The sequence below is a fragment of the Hypanus sabinus genome, chromosome X2 (genome assembly GCF_030144855.1).
Source record: "Hypanus sabinus isolate sHypSab1 chromosome X2, sHypSab1.hap1, whole genome shotgun sequence".
Lineage (NCBI taxonomy): Eukaryota > Metazoa > Chordata > Chondrichthyes > Myliobatiformes > Dasyatidae > Hypanus > Hypanus sabinus.
Window position 1 is genome coordinate 24,639,800 of NC_082739.1, and position 21,205 is coordinate 24,661,004.

Genomic DNA, 21,205 nt, shown 5'->3' on the forward strand with positions numbered 1-21,205 from the left:
CCTTCTGAAAATCCAAGTAAATGACATCCTCCCCTTTGTCCACCCTGCTTGTTACTTCCTCAAAGAACTAACAGATTTGTCGGGCAAGACTTCCCTTTACAGAAACCATGCTCACTTTGACTTATTTCATAATGAGCCTCCAAGTACCCTGAAACCTCATCCTTATCCTTAATAGTAAGCTCCAACACTTTCCCAACCAGAGGTTAGACTAACTGGGCTATAATCTCCTTTCGTTTGCCTTCCTTCCGTCTTAAAGAGTGAAGTGACATTTGCAATCTTCCAGTCCTCCAGGACCATGCTAGAATCAAGTGATTCTTGAAAGATCATGACCAATGCATCCGTCATCTCTTCAGCAACCTCTCTCAGGAGTCTGGGATGTAGTCCATCTGGTCCAGGTGACTTATCCACATTAAAACCTTTGAATTGACCTAGTACTTTTTCCTTTGTAACTGCAATGGCACTCACTCCTGCTCCCAGTTTACACCATTAAAAAATCCTCATTAAATCATTGATTGATACACAAAAAATATAGTTTTCTGGGATGAGACACAATTTTATGCCTTGTCAAAATCTGCACTTGGGTCTTCATCTGTGACATGCTTCCTATTCAGTCAAGAAAAACTTATTTAACAGACAATTGATCAAAGGTATTGAAGAGGTTCCACACAAAATAGAGCCAAATCTACAATCACTGACTAGGTCTCCTCATACCTTAGTAAACCTCAATGTTACATCTTGTTCAACAAAGGCTAGTGGACTACAGCACCATGGCTGAAGGTTAAAATAAGACACAGGAGAAGAATCAGGCTACTCCCATCAAGTCTGTTCCACCATTCCATCATGGCTGATTTATCATCCCCCACATCCCCATTCTCCTGCCTTCTCCTCGTAATCTTTGATATGCTTCCTAATCAAGAATCTATAAACCTCTGCTTTAAAAATACTCATGAGTTGACCTCTCCAGCCTTCTGTGGCAATGAATTCCACAGATTCACCACCTTTTGGCTAAAGAAATTCTTTCTCATCTCTGTTCTAAATGGAAGTCCCTCTATTCTGTGCCCTCTGGTCCTAGACTCACTCACTATACTTCCTACATCCACTCTGCCTAGGCTTTTCAATAGGTTTCATTGAGACTCTTTACCCTCTCCCCATTAAGAAACTCCAGCAAATACAGGCTCAGAGCCATCTGACACTCCTCATACATTAACCCTTTCATTCCCAGAATGATTCTTATGAACCTTCTGTGGAGCATCTCCAATCCCAGCACACCTTTTTTTTAGATAAGGGGCCCAAAACTGCTCACAATACTGCAAGTGTGGTTTGACCAATGCCTTATCAAGCCTCAGTATCACATTCGTGCCTAGGGTTACGTGGGAGGTAAGGGTTAGATTGGTCTAAGAGTAGGTAAAGGGGTTGGCACAACATTGTGAGCTGAAGAGTCTGGACTGTGCTGTTGTATTCTATGTTGTGTGTTTGATGATAGCAGGGACTCTCATCATTGCACTGGAGAAGCAATATCACCAATGCTCCTGATAGCTTTGACAACAAAGCAACATTTCCAGCTATCTGTGGTAAAATCTGGGGAGTCATTTGTATTTCTTTAAATGTTTGACATTGAGTAACTTCAAATAAAAAAATAGGGAATTTCAAACAAACTGAAATACAATTAGTTTAAGACTCAACTAAAATAACAATTTAAAAATGCCTTCCCCTTAGCTTTATAATTCTTATAGAAACTAACAGGATTGCAAATCTTGCATTCAACATGGTAAAATTCTACTGTTCCACTCAAAATGGAGTTCAGCAGTGGAGCAAACTGACATTTGGTCATCTATCAGAAAGCATCTGACAATACACGTGCATGTGGAACCACTGGCAATTACCACAAAATCAAGACCCTCTAGTTGAGACGAAAACAACATGGAATGAAGGCAAACCTGGGCATTAATTCACCCATCAAGTCTTCTCGGTGTTCGACCATATCCTTCTCAATCCCATTTTCCTGCCTTCCATCCGCATCCTTTGATGCCCTTATAAATCATTGCTTAGAAATACATCCAATGACTTAGTGTCTGTGGCAATGAATTTCAGATTCACCACCCCCTGCCTAAAGAAATTCCTCCTGATCGCTGTTCTAAAGGTTACAATAACATGGCCAATATGTCACATAATTGAATTGTCACAGGGATTACCGGTGGAACATGAATAACTTTAATTAATGACTTAAATTAAGAAAAGTCAGTGAACTTGAACAGAAATTTCTCAGATGGTAACTGAAATTTACTTTGATCAAATGTGGATTGGAGGGCACAAGAAAAAAAGAATTGTTAATAAATTGATTAAATGGATTCAAAATTAGCCAAAGGTGAATTTTAACGAAATCAATACTCAGAATGCTCAGTAGGATAGATTTGGAATGGTGGGAGGGCAATGATTAAGTTACTAAATTAGTAATGCAGACACAAAATTTCAAATTGCCCCTCAGCAGATGTAGAATTTAAAATTGGTAAATAATTAAATATCATGAAATAGTCTTTGTAATGACAGCCATGCAAAATTATGGATCACCATAAGAACCCATCTGGTCCATTAACACCCTCCAGGGGAGAAATCTGCCATTCTTTCCCTTTCTGGACTCTGTGCAACTCCTGACCCAATCATATGGTGGACTATTGGATGCTCTCAGAAGTTGTCTAGATTACCAGTACTATCATCATCACCTTCTCAAGGACAATTATTCCCAGCCTTGCTGGTCATGCCCAGCTCTAAATATGACCAATACTGGAATTCTATGATGCTATAGTCACAGTAGCTGAGTATGAGTATTCTGTTCAATTCTTGCCACTTATTTTTAATTCTCCAATTTTTTAAAATCTGGGGCAAGACTTTATAATAAGAGTATGTTTAATGTTACTAGATTGCTCTCTCCCTTTAAATGATTTTCAAAGACTTGGGGATCTTAATCCTTGAAATGATTTCAGATCTAAACATATGGAAAATACAAATTGAATTTATAATTATATTGGCTGCTAAGGATAAAATAATCATTAGTTCAAACTTGTGTAAAGCCTACTTCTAAAGTCAGAAGATCTCAAATACAGAATGATTTGCAATAAACTTGCTTCGCAAATAGGATAAATGCAAAATCATTTTAATAATTAAGCACTTAGGAATTGCTAAAGAGGCTTAAATAAAACTCTGGTTTACCTACCATCCTCAGAGATGCACAATGTTATGTGGTGGAGATGTACAGCACAGAAACTGATCATTCCATGCAGTCATCATGCTGATGTTTAAGCACCACATGAAACTCATTATTCAAATTCCTGCAGCATTGCTTTCCACCTTACCTAACATTAAAGTCATTCACTTCAAAACCTTGAAGTAACAACTTCCAACTCTAACTAAACTTTACATATTCAAGCAAAAGGATGTGGCATTTTTTAATTTTAAAGAAGATACATTTAACTGTTGGGCCATACCTGCTCTGGAAATAGGAAGCTAATTCAGATGCTTCATGGTTCAGGCTCCTCAGGTGCACAATTAGGTTTCCAGAATTAGTAAACATAGCTCCACATGTTTTGCACTCGTAGATCCTTGGCTTTCGGATAATGTGTCTTGAAACTCGCATATGGTGTTTATATTCCCCAAAGGAAGTAAATGTTGCACTGCAAATCTGGCATCGGAAACATCGCTTGCCTTCATGCTTCAGACGATGCATCTTTAAGGAGTATGCTCTTGTGAACTTTTTCCCACATCTGTCGCACTGAAAGGGCTTTATACCTAAAGAAAAACCATTAATGTTCCAAAGCAATATCCAAGTTATTCAAAAAAGTTGAAGCTTTTTCAGTTCCTAGCAAGCTCACAGCAAGAATAACAAAAATTTTAACTATATCATAAAATACAAGAGATTTTGCAGATGCTGGAAATCCTGAGTAACACTCACAAAATGACAGGGGAACTCAGCAAGTCAGGCAGCATCTGTGGAAAGAATAAAAAGTCACCGTTTTGGGCACAGACCCTTCATCGTGACTGGAAGGGAAGGGGAAAGAAGCCAAAATAAGGTGGTGAGGGGAGGAGGTAGAAGAATAAGTTTGAAGGTGATAGGTGAAACCAGGTGAAGTGGGGGGGGAGAGAGGAAGGAGGAATAAAGTAAGAAGCTGGGAGGTGATAGGTATAAAGAGTAAAGGGATGAAGAAAGAATCTTTCTTCATGAGAGTGGACCATGGGAGAAAGGGAAGGAGAGACCCTAAAAGGAGATGATAGGCAGTTGAGAGGGGAAGGAAGCCAAGCTAGAAAGTGATAGGTGAGATCAGACGGGTGGATTCATCCCCCTTCCTTTCCTGTCCTGATGAAGGGTCTCAGACCATAATGCCAACTATTTATTCTTCTCTATAGCTGATGCCTGACCTGCTGAGTTCCTCCAGCATTTTGTATGTGTTGCTCTATAGCTAAATACTAGTTAATATACAAATAATGCAAATTGTGAAATTTATAAACTGTGGTATATGCAAACTATATGATAAACACTACTACAGGTAGTAAGGAATATACAATCTTTTTTTTCCAAAGCTAGCAATTGTAGTTTTCAACAGAAAGCTTGGCTCCAAATGACTTAAAAGCAAACCTGTAAATAAATTGTGATCCCTTTAAATAACGCAAACACTAAAGCTTGCCTGTAAACTGGGTAAATATACACGATAATCAGAATAAAATTGACTACAGAGCTCAAAAAAAGGTTCACTACAAAGGTACCAGAGGTCAGTTTGTTTCAATGCCGTTAGTGTACTGTACCTCGTGAGAAGACTCTAGTGGGGCAGGCAATAGATGAAAGCTGATGAGCTTGCATAGTATTTGGGATATTGTCCGACCTGTGTAGGATGTGGAAGAGAATTAATAGATGGGAAGTAGGGAGTTAAGGTTCCAGATCCAACCTGCATGTAAGTTTGTCCATCTTTCCCAGCAAGTTCCATGCCAGGGGACTATGTGACAGCATCTAATGCCAGCTATCACAGGTGGCACTGCACAAAGGCAGAAGTCACACACTGCTTTGTATGCTGGGCTGGAAACTTTGACTGCCGCCACCATGATCTGATTTTCATTCTTGTTGGAAGCTTCAACAATGCTATTGCTATCCAAGAGCCAGTCTTCCAGCTCTAATTATTTATTAGTCAGCATTTACTGGCCATTTCCTATTGCCTTTAAACTGCATAACTTATCCAATTCAGAGGGTATTTAAATATCAAGAACTTTGCTAAGTTTGGAGTCACACCTTGACCAAATCAAGCAAAATTATCAAAGTTCCTCCTCTGATAGTCATTGGATTGTTATCACAATCCAGTGATCTTTACCGTCGCCATTACTGAGACTAGCAGCATAGTAGCGTAGTGGTTAGCATAACGCTTTACAATACCAGCAACCCAGGTATGTAAAGAGTTTGTATGTTCTCCTTGTGACACATAGGTTTTCTTTGGGTGCTCTGGTTTCCTCCCACAGCCCAAAGACATACTGGTTATTAAGTTAATTGGTCATTGTAAATTGCCCCATGATTAGGCTGGGATTAAGTCGGGTATTGTTGGGTGGCTCGGCTCGAAGGACCAGAAGGGTCTATTCTGTGCTGTACCTCAATAAATAAATGAATATTCCTATATTATTAGGATTATAGGGAAGTCCCTATGCACCTCCATTCCCCACCAGGAAGTCCTCAAAGCTCTCCATTTCTTTCTGTACACCAGGCCAAACCAGTTCCCTTCCAACACCACTCTCCTCCGTCTGGCGGAACTTGTCCTCACTCTTAGTAAATTCTCCTTCAGCTCCTCCCAGTTCCTTCAAACTAAAGGGGTGGCCATAGGCATGGGTCCCAACTATGCCTCCCTGTTTGTCAGCTATGGGGAACAGTCTACGTTTCAAGTCTAAGCTAGTATCCTCCCCAACTTTTCCTAAGCTACATCGACGACTGCATTGGTGCTGCTGCCTGCTCATGTGGAGCTCGTCAACTTCACCAGTTTTGCCTCCAACTACCACCCTGCCTCAAATATACCTGATCCATTTCTGACACTACTCTCCCTTTCTGGATCTCTGTCTCTATCTCTGGAGAAAGCTAATCTGCTGATGTCTATTATAAACCCACTGATTCTCACAGTTACCTGGACTATACGTCTTCCCACCCTGTTACTTGTAAAAACACCATCCTCTTCTCTCAATTCCTCCATCTCTGCTGCACCTGCTCTCAGGATGAGGCTTTTCATTCCAGAACTGAGGATATATCCTCCTTCTTCAAAGAAAAGGGCTTCCCTTTCTCCACCATCAACGCTGCCCTCAACCGCATCTCTACCATTTCACACTCCTAGAGCTTGTGGTTCTTCCTCCTCTCCCCCATTTTCTTGCCTCTGGCTCATCATGTTTTTCCAGTCCTGATGAAGGGTCGCGGCTGAAAATGTCGGCTGTACTCTTTTCCATAGATGCTGCCCGAGCTCCTCCAGCAGTTTTCGCGTGTTGTTTAATTGAACTTATATCATCTGAGAGCCACAGTAGAACTTCGGACTTGGAACAGTCACTGTAATCCTCTTACATTTGTAAGCTATTTTACTCCAAATTTCAACCTTCTCATTCACAAAAAAAACATGCTGTACACAATTAAATTTCTAGGTCAACATTCAACACGAACAAAAATTATAGCTGTTATCATTTAGGATTAATCATTTTTAGAATTCAAATTTGTACACCTCTGCGTTATCAACTTTTCCTACCCTCAAACATTAATCAAACTCCTGGCAACAATTCAAGAGTCTAGCTGCCATGTTTCTTCACCCAGTTTACTAAATAAATGAGATGTGGATTTATTCTGTAATGGTAGGAACAATTCACAAAATAAAATCTTTAATAAAGAGAATTTATCATTTCAATAACCAAAGTTGAATCCTTTTAATTTTTCTTTATGTACTCCATTTCCAAGAAAAGGATTACAACCAAAATTCAACACGTGTTAGATTTAGAAGCACACCACAACAAAAATAATTTATTAACAACCAGATTTCTGGCTACATTACCAGTTAATCAAGGCATATTTCTCGATTTACAGCTATCACAGCATCAAAATTAGAAATAGTTGACAAAATTTACATTAAATATTTGATAGTGAATTGTAAAAAAAATTCCATGTACTTTTGAACAAGGAAATCAGCTAGTACAGGTCCAGAACCATCAAACACTCCTCATATGCTAACTTTTTCATTCCTGGGATCATACTCATAAACCACCTCTGGACGCCTCCTTTCTTAGATATGGGGCCCAAAAATGTTCACAATATTACGAATGTGATCTGACAAATGCCTCAGCATTAAATTCTGTATTTGTATTCTAGGCCTCACAAAGTGAATGCTAACATTGTATTGGCCTTCCTTACTACCGACTCAACCGGCAAATGAACTTTTAGGAAATACTGCACTAGGACCCACAAGAAATACAAAATCTCTTAATTGATTAGGGAATCATTTATCATTAAATTGGGCTTTTACCCGAGAATTGTGATGATTTTCATATTTTAATATTGGATGCAAGCATTCAATTCTATACTCCTTATTAGACTTGAATATTAACTTTCCGACTTTAGAACAGTCAGCACTGATACCTACTGATCCACCTAACAACTCATAGCCTAACATTTACCAGTAGGCTTTGGTGTTAAACCACACTTGAGCAGGCCAGTAGTCTGCTCCATCTTCAGCAACATTGACCTGCCCACTGACAGTTGAAAAAAAGTTTTCTGCATGGTGCCAGAGTTTAAAATGGAAACTGTTAACTGAACCCTACATTCGTCATCAGGATGTCGATGTTCATCATATTTCACGACAACATGGTTTCATTATAAACATGAGAAAAACTGAGGTGCTGGAAATCCAAAGCAACAGACACAAAATGCTGGAGAAACTCAGCAGGCCAGGCAGCACCTATGGAAATGAATAAATAGTCAATGTTTCGGGCTGAGACTTTTCATCTTGAGTTCCTGAGTTCTTTCTTGAGTTCCTTCAGCATTTTCTGTGTTGCTATGGCTTTATTATCTAATTCTGTGAATTTTGCAAGATGATGCACTGAACTTCATTTACTGGCGTTAGATGTATTTGGTGAAACAATGTTCTGCCTGAAGATAAAACTTGACAAAAAAAATATTAAATACCAACTATTTCAAGGTGGTTGCCTCTGAAATCTGAGACAATGTGACAATGGTTACAATTATTAACAAAATTTCATTAAATCTCTGAATTACTAATAAGATTATTTCCAGTGTTTCCTTTTGTAACAAAATTAGCTAAATACATCTCAGAAGTAATAAATGATAAGCATGATAGTTATCAATCAAACCGTATCTGCCACAAACTATAATAGCTGCTTATGCAAGTGAAGATCACCACATATTGCTCTGACCACCTTGTTTCACCTTGCTCAAGTGCTAGAATAAACCTTCTAAACAGTGGCCATTTTTGCAGCACGTTCAGGATGCTCTACCTTCAAGCACTAAAATTGCACATCTCAGAAATCTTTCTGCAAAAGTTTAACCACACCTTTGACTCCTCAAAACATTTTGACTCAACCAGAATTTAGTCCCTATTGTTTTTGTACATTTTTGTACACATTCATAAGTGTTCAAAAATGGAGTAAAGCAGCACAAAAGAATTTTACAAGTCACAAGATCACATTTTTAAAAGCAGATACTGCCTTTACATCAACACCTACCTGAGTGAATAAGCATATGCTGTTTGAGGTTCTGGATGCGTGTGAACCTAGCACCACATGTAGGACACTGAAAAGGCTTATTAGGACCATTTGGACTGGGTCTTTCTGTGCCACTTGTGGAAGGGTTTATGTAGAGCTGGTAGGAATACTGCCCACTCTCTAGCCTAGAAAGATCAGAAAACATCAGTGTAAAAGTGCAACCACTCAACAGAGAAGTGAACAAATTCTTTGCTTTATCAAAAATAAAACACTTAAGAGTGCATCTAAAGGAGGTATAATGTCTAATGTTGATCAAGGATGTATACCCTCTGCAATATATAAAACTGAGTCTACTGAAAATATAATATACACAAGGTCAATGACATGAAACAGTAACTGTTTCTTTCTCTGCAGATATCCAATTCAGTACATTCTATCTGTATTTCAAATTTCCAGCTTCCACAATATTTTGCATGTGTTAGCCAGCATACCAAACTGATCAAAGAATGCAGAACTCAATATGTATTAAAATTAGCACTGTAAACAGCTTCTTAATTTTCCAAAAGCAGCATATATTGCCTAAGAGCAACTGGACAAGGATAACTAAAATTAAATTGTACTGAAATCAAATGATAATTACCATTATTGAAACTTTGCATACTTGGTCCAACTTTATATATGCAATTGCCTCAAGCAACAATCAGTAAAAGATGATTTCCCTACATAGTGAGATCACATAGTAACTGAAATCCCAAGAACAAAACAACCAGCACTACTAAAAAAAAAGTGTCATCTTGTTCCCTGCATACTGTAGCTTAACCACTTCTGATGACAGTTTTCTGAAACTTTAGCTGTGCTTTTCTCTCCATGGATGCTGCCTGACTCACTTAATATTTCCAGTACTTTCTCCTTTTTTATTTCAGAATTCAAGTATCTAATTTGTATTTGGGTGACATTTTTAAAAGTGGCCAACGAGTCAATCCTCCCTCTTTATATACTTCAGCTTTTCCCACATTTTGTGGTCTATATCTCATCGTGCATCAAATTTCACTTAACCCTTTGTTACTTTGTTCCTTTGTTACTGATCTAATGCTCATGTACTAAGAGCTCAAAATTTAATCCTCCAATGTAAAAACTGTATGTATTCGTAAATCTAAGCCCCACCTCCATGAATTCTGTACTTTGTCCATAGCATCTTGAGCATCCTTCTCCTCCTCCATCTATTAAAAAAATGTCCTTCTGTTGCACTCTCTAAATTATATATTATTTCATCTCAAAACTAATTAATGTTGTTCAATGAATCTGTCATTTCAGATTTACTTTAATCATCTGATCACGCTAAATAGAATCAATTTACTGAGCTGAAAACATATGCCGATCATGAGATGAACAAGCAATTATCTTCCAATTTACTTAAGAAATGTTTTAATGATCCAGTCACTACACTACAGCAAGTGCACTTTGTTGGTTTATAGGGTTAGAGCACAGGACTCCTCAAAGCAGCTTAGGTAAAGACTAGGAAAATGTACTCAATAGTATTTTTCATCATATAATACTCATCTAGTAAAACAAAGCACAATGAAATGTATTTTGAGCAATGCTATGGAATATTCACCAGAATCAGGAAATGTACTCATTCTCATTCTTAATGAACACCAGATAATTTGGCACCTTCCTTGTTGGCTTTGAAGCTTGAGTTGATTTGTACTTAACTTGTGTTGTAAATGCACCATATTAGTTGGCAATTTATTTGTGGTAATATTACTTTATGCATTGTGAGTTATAAATACTGCATCGTGTACCTTGGCCCACAGGAACTTTGTTCATTTGGCAGTACAGTCAGCCCTCCTTATCCATGAGGGATCGGTTCCGGGACCCCTCACGGATACCAACATTCGCAGATGCTCAAGTCCCTTATTCAACCTGTCTCAATGTGGTGGATCTTAGGACCCAGCGGAACCCCAGACCTTATCTAACCTGTCTCAGTCCGGTGGACATTAGGACCCGGCACCAGAGCTCTGAATGTGCAGTGTTTCTGTTCACAATAATCACGATCACAATTGAAAATAAAGTGGAAATAATAAAGCGATCAGAAAGAGGTGAAACACCATCGGTCATTGGAAAAGTGTTAGGCTGCAGTCAGTCAACGATCGGAACAATTTTAAAGGATAAAGTGAGAAAGGCCCTGCCCCGATGAAAGCTACAATTATTACTAAGCAACGCAGTGGTTTAATTATTGGGTTTTGGGGTTTTGAGTTTTTGATCCTCCACATCAAACCGCCACGGATGGAGAGCACATTCGAAAGCGGTCTGTCACTGGCTCGTGCTCGGGAACGGTTCCCAAGCTCGGCGCTGAAACATACATCAAGTGTTTTATATGCATAGAAAGGTAAAAGATATACTATATACTGAGACAAATGTTTGACTGACGCTAAATAATACCAGATATACCTGTTCCGACTTACTTAGTAAGAGAACTTCTGATTTTTTTCGATCCCAGTCCACCATAACCCACACACATCCTCCTGTATACTTTAAATCATCTCTAGATTACTTATAATACCTAATACAATGCAAATGCTATGTAAAATAGTTGTTATACTGCATTGTTTAGGGAATAATGACAAGAAAAAAAATTGTACATGTTCGAACAACAAGTGATGGAAGAGGACTTCCAGGTTTTTGTGATTCGCAGTTGGTTGAATTCGCGGATAAGGAGGGCTGACTGTTTATATGTGTATGATTGAAAGACAAACTTGAACAAGGAAATTTGGCATATAAAATTTCTACAGGGAGAGTAGGTATGATGCCTTCTGACTTGCATGTGTTGATTTTAATTATACAACCATCTGAATGAACACATCAGAAAACTGATTTTTAGACAGAGCTTTCCACAACTGACAATTGTATTTTATTCAGTTTTAAAAACCACTGACTGCTACTTCATCTTATTATATACTCTCTAGTCAGCCTGAACTAAACCCTTGGGTGTACAAAGACTACCTACCTATCATCATCATCTGGGTGATTATTGGCATTGGAAGTGCCTTGAAGTGTTGGTAGCCCTTCTGTAACTCCTTCATCTACTGAACCTGTTTAGAGTAAAAAGTAAATGACACTGAACATTTAATAGGACAATAACTTACAAGTGATCTGCTATACTTGAATTTTGCAATGAAAGCAAATACTGTTTAAAAATCAACACACTGTAATTGGAATTTCACACTGTGCCCAATTTGATAATAATTCACTAAAGCGGATTAATAAACTACAATAAATCTATACAATTCATGCTTAACAAATGCAAAAGAAAAACAAATATTCATAAGTGTTTTGCACAGGCAATAATGACAATATTAGATAATGTTGTGAAATCCACCACAATCAGCAATTGTGGAGAAACACTGCTTCTCAACCAGAAAAGACAAACTGGATTATTGAAAATGAGCATGAGGTCCAGAAATTAATAGTCATAAACACAAAACATTCTTGGACTGACTTCTGAAATTTGAGATTCATCAAAGATTTTGCCATTTTAAACACAAGTTGAAAGTGGCATCACAGATAAATAGGGTCGTAAAGAAAGCTTGTGGCACATTGGCCTTCCTATATCAATGTATTGACTACAGGAGATGGGATGTTATGTTGAAGTTGTATAAGAAATTGGTGAGGCCTAACTTAGAATATTGTGTGCAGTTTTGGTCACCTACCTACAGGAAGGATATAAACAAGGTTGGAAGAGTGCAGAGAAAATTCACAAGGATTTTGCAGGTCTGGAGGACCCGAGTTACAAGGAAAGAATGAATATGTTAGGGCAGTATTGTTTAGAACGTACAAGATTGAGGAGATTTGATAGAAGTATACAAAATTGTGAGTGGTATAGACAGGCAAATTCAAGCAGGTTTTTTTCCACTGAAGTTGGGTGGGACTACAACCAGAGGTCATGGCTTAAGGATGAAAGGTGAAAAGTTTAAGGGAAACAAAAAGGGGAAACTTCTTCACTCAGAGGGTTGTAATGAGCTGCCAGCAGCAGTGGTCCATGTGAGCTTAATTTCAATGCTTATGAGAATTTTGGATAAGTACGTGGATAGTTGGGATTTGGAAGGCAGGAGCAGGTTGTTGGGAATTGGAGTTTAAATGTTTTTTGGCATGGAGTAGATGGGTAAGAGCCTGTTTCTGTGCTGTACTTCTCTATGATCCTCTGTGACAGGTGGGACAAGCATGAGAGGTCCAGCAAGAAGTTGATAACCACACGCGATTCATCCGGGCTATCAAGACTATCCATCAATCAAACAGCAAAGACCAACCCCATTCAGAGCTGCCAGTAGAGGAAAGCTCATCAAGGTGAAAAGCAGTTAGCGGCAACTGGAAGGAACATTTCAAAGATCTCCGCAGTTTTGAATCTACTGCAGATACTGGGGCCCATCACAGAGCACAGCATGGGCTGCAGTCTTTGCATTACACTATACCAATGTCATCATGGATACAAAATGCTATTGAACAAGTAAACAAAAAGCCTCCAGAGCAGACAGAATCCCTTCTGAAGTGTTAAAACACGTCAGAGAAGTACCTCTTGCTCAAATTCATGTCTTTATCTGAGAAGAGAAAAAGATACTTGACAATCTCAGTAGATTTAAGAAAGGAGAAAAGTCTGATTGTAGTAATTCCTTAAAGATTTTCTTGAGATGCTCCTCGTGGAAAGTCAATGCAAGGATCCTACTCCTAGCAGCCACAATGCCCCTCCCAGAGATGTGACATAAATGAATGGAATTTGGAGGTACAACAGAGATTTTCACAACACTGGAAAATCCGAGAAAAAAATGCAGAGGACAGAATCAACCTTTGTACATGGTTTTGCCTATACGAGAGCCTCTAATTATAGTCAGGAGACGGTGGTTATGCAGAATTCTCAACTTTAACTGTCCTTGGAAACTTGCTTTTGCTACACAAGCAGCAATCCTAGCCAAAAGGTCCACCACATACCCCATTCCAGTGTGAAATGAGGTGAAGCAGGCTGTGCCATCATACTTAATCCTTGTTCTTGCCCCAATATCACACTTTGTCTCCAATGTGTTTCCTGCCATTAACCTACAGGGAAAAGAGAATTCATTTAACTTTTAACATCTCCACTCCAGCGTCAGTTGTTGATCTACAGTAAGCAGATATGACAAGCTGATGCACAGGTTTGAGTGCCGAGATTTACAAATTCTTTAACTGAAGCAAACTGGATCTCAAAGAAACAAAAAAATCTCCTAACTTGGACAACTCAACTTCATTCCCCAATCATCCACTCCAACCTCAGTTAAACCCCAGAATGAGATCCTTAGAACTTCAGTATCTCAGGTCAACCTCTCTGGCAGACATCAGTGACGTAATTGACAAAAGTCATCAGCTCCAGGGTGCCAGCACAACCTTCAACAAACTGAAGAAAAGCTCAAATCTAACATAAGCTACCAATCGGCAGTGACCTTCATTCCTTGCCTGCTCCAGATACAAATGACAGTGGATACCACAAAGTACTAATGCTGTCAAACTTTCCCAATTCAGTGACATAGATTTGTCTATGATTCTATGCCCTGGCTCAGAATCCAATGTGATTGAGCCTCTGATTACATGGCCCCATATCTGATACCAAACTCCCCAAAAACTAACATATAACCTTAAGCTCACAGTAAGTAACTTCCAGGAGGAACAAAGAACATATTCGAAGGAAGTGCTAAAAATCTTCCTATAAAAATGTAACAACTCATGGGAATTCATGGTCCACAAGTGAATAAAGTGGAAGAATATCTTGGAAAGACCTGAGCTTTCCAACCTCTAAGATGGTAAAACATGTAGAGACATTGTGCAAACAAGGAATGCTGAACACTCCAAACAAGATATCCACATTTTTTTTTAAATGAAGTACTACCTGCCCATTTCTCATGAGTCTTCGGTTACCTGACTAGGTAGTGGAATTAGGTCATTCACCTCAAGAAACTGCCCAACATCTATAACATCTATTCTCTAGAAAAGGACACAGGGAGGATGGAAAAGATTGTATAGGAAATCATAATAAGTTTACAAAGATGGCATGAAAATACTTCATAAAAACAACAATTATTTAACTAATAGATTTAATTTAAAAAAAACGAATACATGATTTAAAGAAAAAATGCCTCACAACGTCACAGAGGAATTACTTCACCTCAACCTGTAGAGAATGCTAGAGAATTGCTTCCTTTGAAAACTTAAAATAAAAAAAAAATGTCCAAAAGTATAAGGAGAACAATCTGTTCAACACTGCTGTCTACAAAATGTTTACACAGGAAGTACAGCACTATACATTGAGGAACTTGGTGTCAATGAATCCATTACCAGCTCAACAGTCAGTAATAACATTTTGACAGTGACTTTCCAAATGTCATGTGAATAAAATAATCAAGTAATACTTAAGCTTACGGATTTTAAAAAAAACCTTACAATAATTCTTAAGAATGTTTATGTGAGAATTTGAATTAGGGCAACTCTGCTGCTACCCTGGCAGTCAGTGCTTAACATGTGGGCAGGCTAGCCAGACTAACTGTGGATTGATAACCACCTGCAGCATGACCCAGTTTTGCAGTGAGTTGACAGCTTGTGATGAAAACAAAGCGCTCACTTGTCACTCCAATTGACTTGAAGGAAGACTATGTTAGTTCAGCAAGTATTGCAAATAAACTTCATATACTCTGAGGAGAAAGAAGACATGCAACATGCAAATTACTTTTGTTTCTTCTTAATTAACTACAGCTAGGTATTGTTAATTGACTGCTATACCCATTGCTGCTTTGTGTACAGCAAATAAACCACAAGTGACCTCAATCAAGGCTAAAGTATGACACCTGAAGCGTCATGGAGATTTTAGAATGAGTTAATATAAGACTAAAGCATGAATATAATGGATAACTAAGACTGAAGCCTGTTTGAAGTTCAGTAGTACATACCAATAGAAGATGACTGGGGACTAATCAATAAATCCTCCTGAGCCTGCTCACTTCCTGGTACAGTTTGATGGTCACTAAGTGAACTCTGTGATGCACTGACAGGTTGTGATACAAGGTCATGGCCTTCATCATCACTCAACCTTTCAACTTTGATCCTCACATCATCTTCTAGTATAGGAGGTGACGTTGCTTTTGTACTTTCACAGGCGGTGTACTCGGGCACCCGCCCCGTCACCTCAGTGTTTAGGGGCTGTTCCACGACCCTCACACTTTCCGTTGACTTTGCTTTTTCGCTGAGAGTCCGACGCTCAGCACCCACAGGGTGCGTCCACTGAAATGACAGCGATGAGTCCACAGATTGCTGGGTCCTATTGTCTGAGAAAGCCACCGAGGGGTTCACAACTTGAGAACAATTGGGCTGCGCAGCAGATTCAGTGGGACTCTCCGGAGACATCATAATGAAGTTCTTCCGTTTTCGGCGAGATTCCCTGGGCTTACTTTTCTCAACAGAACTGCATTCTGAAGATACTGGAGACAGACTGTCATCGTGAGACTGAACGATGCAAGCACTACTGTTCTCTTGAGGAAGTGAAGGAACAGGTCCTGGCGGATTACTGCTTGTATTCCACAGGATACTTGATTTCATGAACTCTGAACAGGTGTTGGCTACATGGAACATCTGCATATAGCTAGCAGCAGCCAAGACATCAATAATGTTCTCTGTGTTTATGGCAAGTGTAGCTGTATATGCGTACTCCAGCAATGGAGAAAATCCACTGACAGTTACATGATTCAAATCCAAAATGCACTCATCTGCATCCGATTGGTTTACAAGTTTTGCCCTGAAGAATTCACTGCAAGCAGCAAGGACCACTTTGTGGGCCCTGAAGACCTTGTCTTGGACCCGAATTGTCACATCGCAGAAATGCCCTTCGTTGCGTAATTTATTTAACTTTCCCAGAAGCTCCTGACTGTGGACTGGAGAGTTGTGTGTGAAAGTTTTTAGACCCATTATTGTTCCTCACTGCGTTCAAAACGTTGGAGCACCTGAAGGAAAGATATTTGCATTTTATTTTGTATTTTCAAGTTCAATACAATCTCTGGCACATTAACTAGTTGGTTAGCCATCAAAAGAAACCCCACATTAACATGTTAGTGCTGGGAAAATTGGTTGATATTGCACTTTTACCAGGCAGCAACTTCACCACTGTGCTGTATATTAATTTTTTTTAAATGCCTTGTCGTGACTGTGAACGAAGTCACCAGAGCGAGAGAGAGAGAGAGAGAGATGCGGCTTTATTTGGGACTAATGAGCTGGAGAGAGTGGAAGAGAAAGTGAGAGAGGGAGACACTCCCCAACCCAACATTACAGCACATTTTTATTTAAAGAACAAAGGTATCAAGACTATTTCTATAGTTATAATGCCCTCATAATGCTTCTTCTGAGTTACATCTAGCTTTCCAAATTCCTGGGTCTTCCCACCAATGCACCCAAAATGAGAGTTCATTACTGTGGCTTTGAGTCGTACTCATGCAATGGGGTGTTGATTGCATTCATGCATATATGTCAGTTAACTGGGTGTTTCCTGGTCTGCATATACTCTAAAATGCAGCTTTAGGAAGATCATTGTTCTGAGTTACATTTTAAATTCAATCTACAATCCATATTCAGATCTGAAGGTTGGTTGCTGTTGAAATTAATATTTGCTATATACCCCAACTCCAAAATACACCCTAGCACACCTAATTCAGTGATTATCCTCATAAGAGCAATTTAATCTAATTAAAGCTGAATACAAAGGATTGCTCTATACAGCATCACAAGAACATAACTTAAATTCATTCTGAACAAATTTTGGGTCAAACTTTCAGAGTGATGAACTATTTATACTCGCTTCACCTTTTAGTAGAAAGATTCCACCTTTTTTTTTACAGTTCCCTTCACCGCCTATTTTAATAATGCAACAAATCTACATTTAATACCAGCTTGTATTACCTGTGCTATCTAGTAATCAAATTTTTACATGTACGCAATTGCATTCCAAATACTGTAATGGTGCGGGAGAAGACAGCACCATGCAAGTGATAACCAAATGCATATTGCTAATAGATATTGAAAGCATTAAATACAAGATGATTTGCTTGATTCGTGTATATTTTACAATCATTTTGATGGTGAAATCCAGGTGTAAGTCAGCCAATTACTATCCTGGTATACATACACAAGAAGCTTTTATCATCCGATTGAATTGGAATTGTTTACAGGTATGTCCAAATCACAAATAGAAAAATTTGACAGATTGGTCACCAGAAATTATGCAGGTGTTCAATGATGTTTAACTAAATCAAAAAACCTTCATTCTCTGTTAAATTCACATTACTGCACAATTCCTTTGGAACATTACTTTTGGAATACAGGATCAGAAACTTAGTTAATGTGACTTCTTTATGTCTACTTTCAAAAGGTATTGAGAGCACATCCACTTCTGTAGTTCTAAAGCAGTGGCTGCATTGTCATGATTCAACTTACTAGCTAGTGTTGGGCAATTTACCACATTAACAAGCAATTTTAGTTAAAACTTTTGGTTTTGGTAGTACTGAAATTCTTACTACTTTATGGCGGCAGATCAACCAAAGTAGCTGCAGCTTTCAAATTAAATCTAAAGTTAACAACTTAAGTCTCCACTGAACCATTCATGCACACATTTCACTGTTTTGTGTTTTGTTTGCTTGCTTGGAATTTTAACAGTGCCGATTGATTGAAAGTGGGAACATTAGTCTGCACCATTCAGACCCTCTAAACTGTACTGTTTCCAGGATTCTTTACTGGCCACCTGAACTGCTCTTTTCCATCAATATTGCAAATGTTTTCACCTTCACATTCCACAGCAACAGAAATGTAACAGCAAAGATGGCAACAATTTGACCCAATAAAGTTACGCCACCTTTCTTGAAGGAATCAAGTTAATTCCATTCCTTAACAGATTCCTTGTAACCCTTCAAAGTAACCTCCCTCAGGAACCTATCCAACTCCCCATTGAAAGCTTTGACTGTATTTACACACCCTTGGAAGCAACAAGCTTAAATTGCAACCACACACTGTGCCACTCTGTTCACTTTGGTAACTATCAACTCTATCCAAACAGCACACAGGTCAGAATGAGCAAAGATTACTCCCATACTCCGCTTAGAATTCACCAGCAGTGAATCACCAGGACAGGAAGTGATCAGCAACAAGCACTCAGGTTTTCTAGAAAGACTGAAATACATAAACTCGGGGAGGGGGGCAGTGAGTGTGGAAGGAAGTCTCAAAGTACATTTTTTTTCCTAGCCAACCGGCTAAGAATGCTGATCAGGCTATGTTGCAATGTGGTAAGGGGAGCATTGCTCAAGGGCAGGTCACGTGCTTTAGTGATGCTGAGCTGTGACCTGGGACACCAGGTTAAACTCCCTACTTGGGTTTATCCAGTTCCCAAAACTGAGATCATTCTGTGCCTGTCACCCCCCACACCACTCTGGGTCATCCTGTAGTCCCCTCCAACCAGTTCATCACATGCCCACCGCCCTTCCTGCCTGGGATCAAGTGCCCACCACTACCCGCTGCTTACAAACCACCCCCACCAGGGATCATCCCGTGCCCAGTACCATTGCCAAAATATTATCATCTCATGTCACAAGTGTTCATTCCATGCCACCATCACCACACCAGGGATCACTGTGCCCATCCTCTCCACCTAGGATTATCACTGTGCCTAATGCCACACCCCACCTATATGAGATCATCACATGCCCACAACCACAGACATTGTCTAGAATCATCCTGTGAACACCACCACACCCCCAATCTGGAATCATTCCTGCCCACCACTACCACCTTCCACCTGGGATCATCTTGTGGCTATCACCACACCCCCCATCTGTGATCACCCCATGCCACCACACACCAATCTGGGATTATTACATGCCTACAACCATACCCTCCCATCTGGGATCATCCCATGCCCATTAGCTGTCCATCCCTGCCCACTACTACAGTACTACCTTCTACTTGGGGTCTTCCCATGCCCATCAGCTACCCCTCCCTGGATCATCTCTGCCCACCACTGCTACTTTCCGCCTGGGATCATCTTGTGCCCATCACTGGCCCCTCCCCTGGGATCATCCTGTGCCCAGCACCCCTCTCCGCTCGGGACCATCCAGTCAAGTTGGGTCATCTTGCGCCCAGGGGAGGGGAGGGGACTAACCCACTAAAGCCAAGTCGGGTCGAGCCCTTAGCTCTGCACCCCACCCCCGTCCAGGCTGGGCGCGGCATCGCCGTATCTGCTTCTCTCCTCAACAGGGTACCAGACGACGGGTGGTCTTTTGTTGACGCCACAAGTGCCCGAGACGCAGAGCGACGGCGGCAACAGCAGAACCCCCTGGCCGCAGGCCCAGAGCCCAGGCCGCGGCTTGAGCTGTATTGGGAAGGGGGCGGGGGGGAGATGGTGGTGGAAAGCCCAGGCCAAAGTGGCGGGGAAGAGGGTCGAGGCCCCGCGCTCCGGCGGCACACTGACTCACCGTGTGTGAGGGGAAGGGAAAGGGGAGTTGAGTTGAGGTGACGGCAGCTCCCAATCCCGGCGCCACCGCCGCCGCCGCTCCGCGCTGGCGTTTGTTTTGTTCCCGGCCTGCCCCGCGCGCCTTCAGCTGTCACTCAAACCGAGGGGGCGTGGCTGACAGGTGATCGGGCCGTGATTGACAGTCATTCCTGGGAGTCCGGGGAGTGAGCACGCAGCAACTGCATTCACCTGGCGCCCGCACCTTCCTTCAATGTTTTCCACATTGAGGTAACGTTGCAATCGGCGCACGTCCCGCGCCAAACCTGGAGCGACATCGTGACCAGGGAATTGAAGAACTGAAAGTAACACACGCAAAATACTGGAGGAACTTAGCAAATTAGAGTCTGTAGAGAGGAATAAACAGTCGATGTTTCTGGCCAAGAGCCTTCATGAGGAATGGAATGGAAGAGGACAGTAGGGGTAAATATCACGCTGGATTTAGATGGTATCTCAGTCCTTAACTGAATATATTTAACTGGCTTGATTTTAAATCTCACCAAATAATTTCAAGGAACAGTAACAGTAGTATTATTTCGGTAGGTATTATCAAAATACGTACGTACGTATATGTTACCATAAGCTACCTAGAGATTCATTTTCTTGCAGGCATTTCCAAGAATACAACAGAATTTACAAAAGACCATAAGATATAGGAGCAGAATTAGGCCATTTGGCTCATCTAGTTATCTGTTTTCCTTCATTCTTTGACCAATCAAGAACCTATCCTGACAAAGGTTCTCCCTGTGACCATGTGGGTTTAGTCCTGACTAAGGGTCTCGACCCAACACGTTGACTGCTTCTTTCAACAGATGCTGCCCGACCTGCTGAGTTCATTCAGCTTTTTTGTACGTCTTGATTTGACCACAGCATCAGCAGTGAACTTTGTGTTAAGAACCCATCAACTTTTGACTTAAATATACCCAGTGACCTGGC

The 21,205-nt window shown here is 40.2% G+C and overlaps 1 protein-coding gene across 4 annotated transcripts in view; it reads right to left on the reverse strand.

The window, feature by feature from the left end:
* Positions 1-20,355, reverse strand: part of LOC132385205 (zinc finger and BTB domain-containing protein 44-like) — a 41,995-nt gene extending 21,640 nt beyond the window's left edge. For 3 of the 4 annotated variants that reach the window (XM_059957119.1, XM_059957117.1, XM_059957118.1), the window contains exons 1-5: positions 20,235-20,355; positions 15,678-16,724; positions 11,720-11,804; positions 8,734-8,897; positions 3,483-3,783 (exon numbers count right to left, since the gene is read on the reverse strand). In XM_059957119.1, the coding sequence (XP_059813102.1) occupies positions 3,483-3,783; positions 8,734-8,897; positions 11,720-11,804; positions 15,678-16,689 (1,562 nt within the window). In that variant the 5' untranslated portion in view covers positions 16,690-16,724; positions 20,235-20,355. The remainder of the gene's footprint in view (positions 1-3,482; positions 3,784-8,733; positions 8,898-11,719; positions 11,805-15,677; positions 16,725-20,234) is intronic. The other variant, XM_059957120.1, reaches the window with a different exon arrangement.
* Positions 20,356-21,205: the final 850 nt, after the last annotated feature.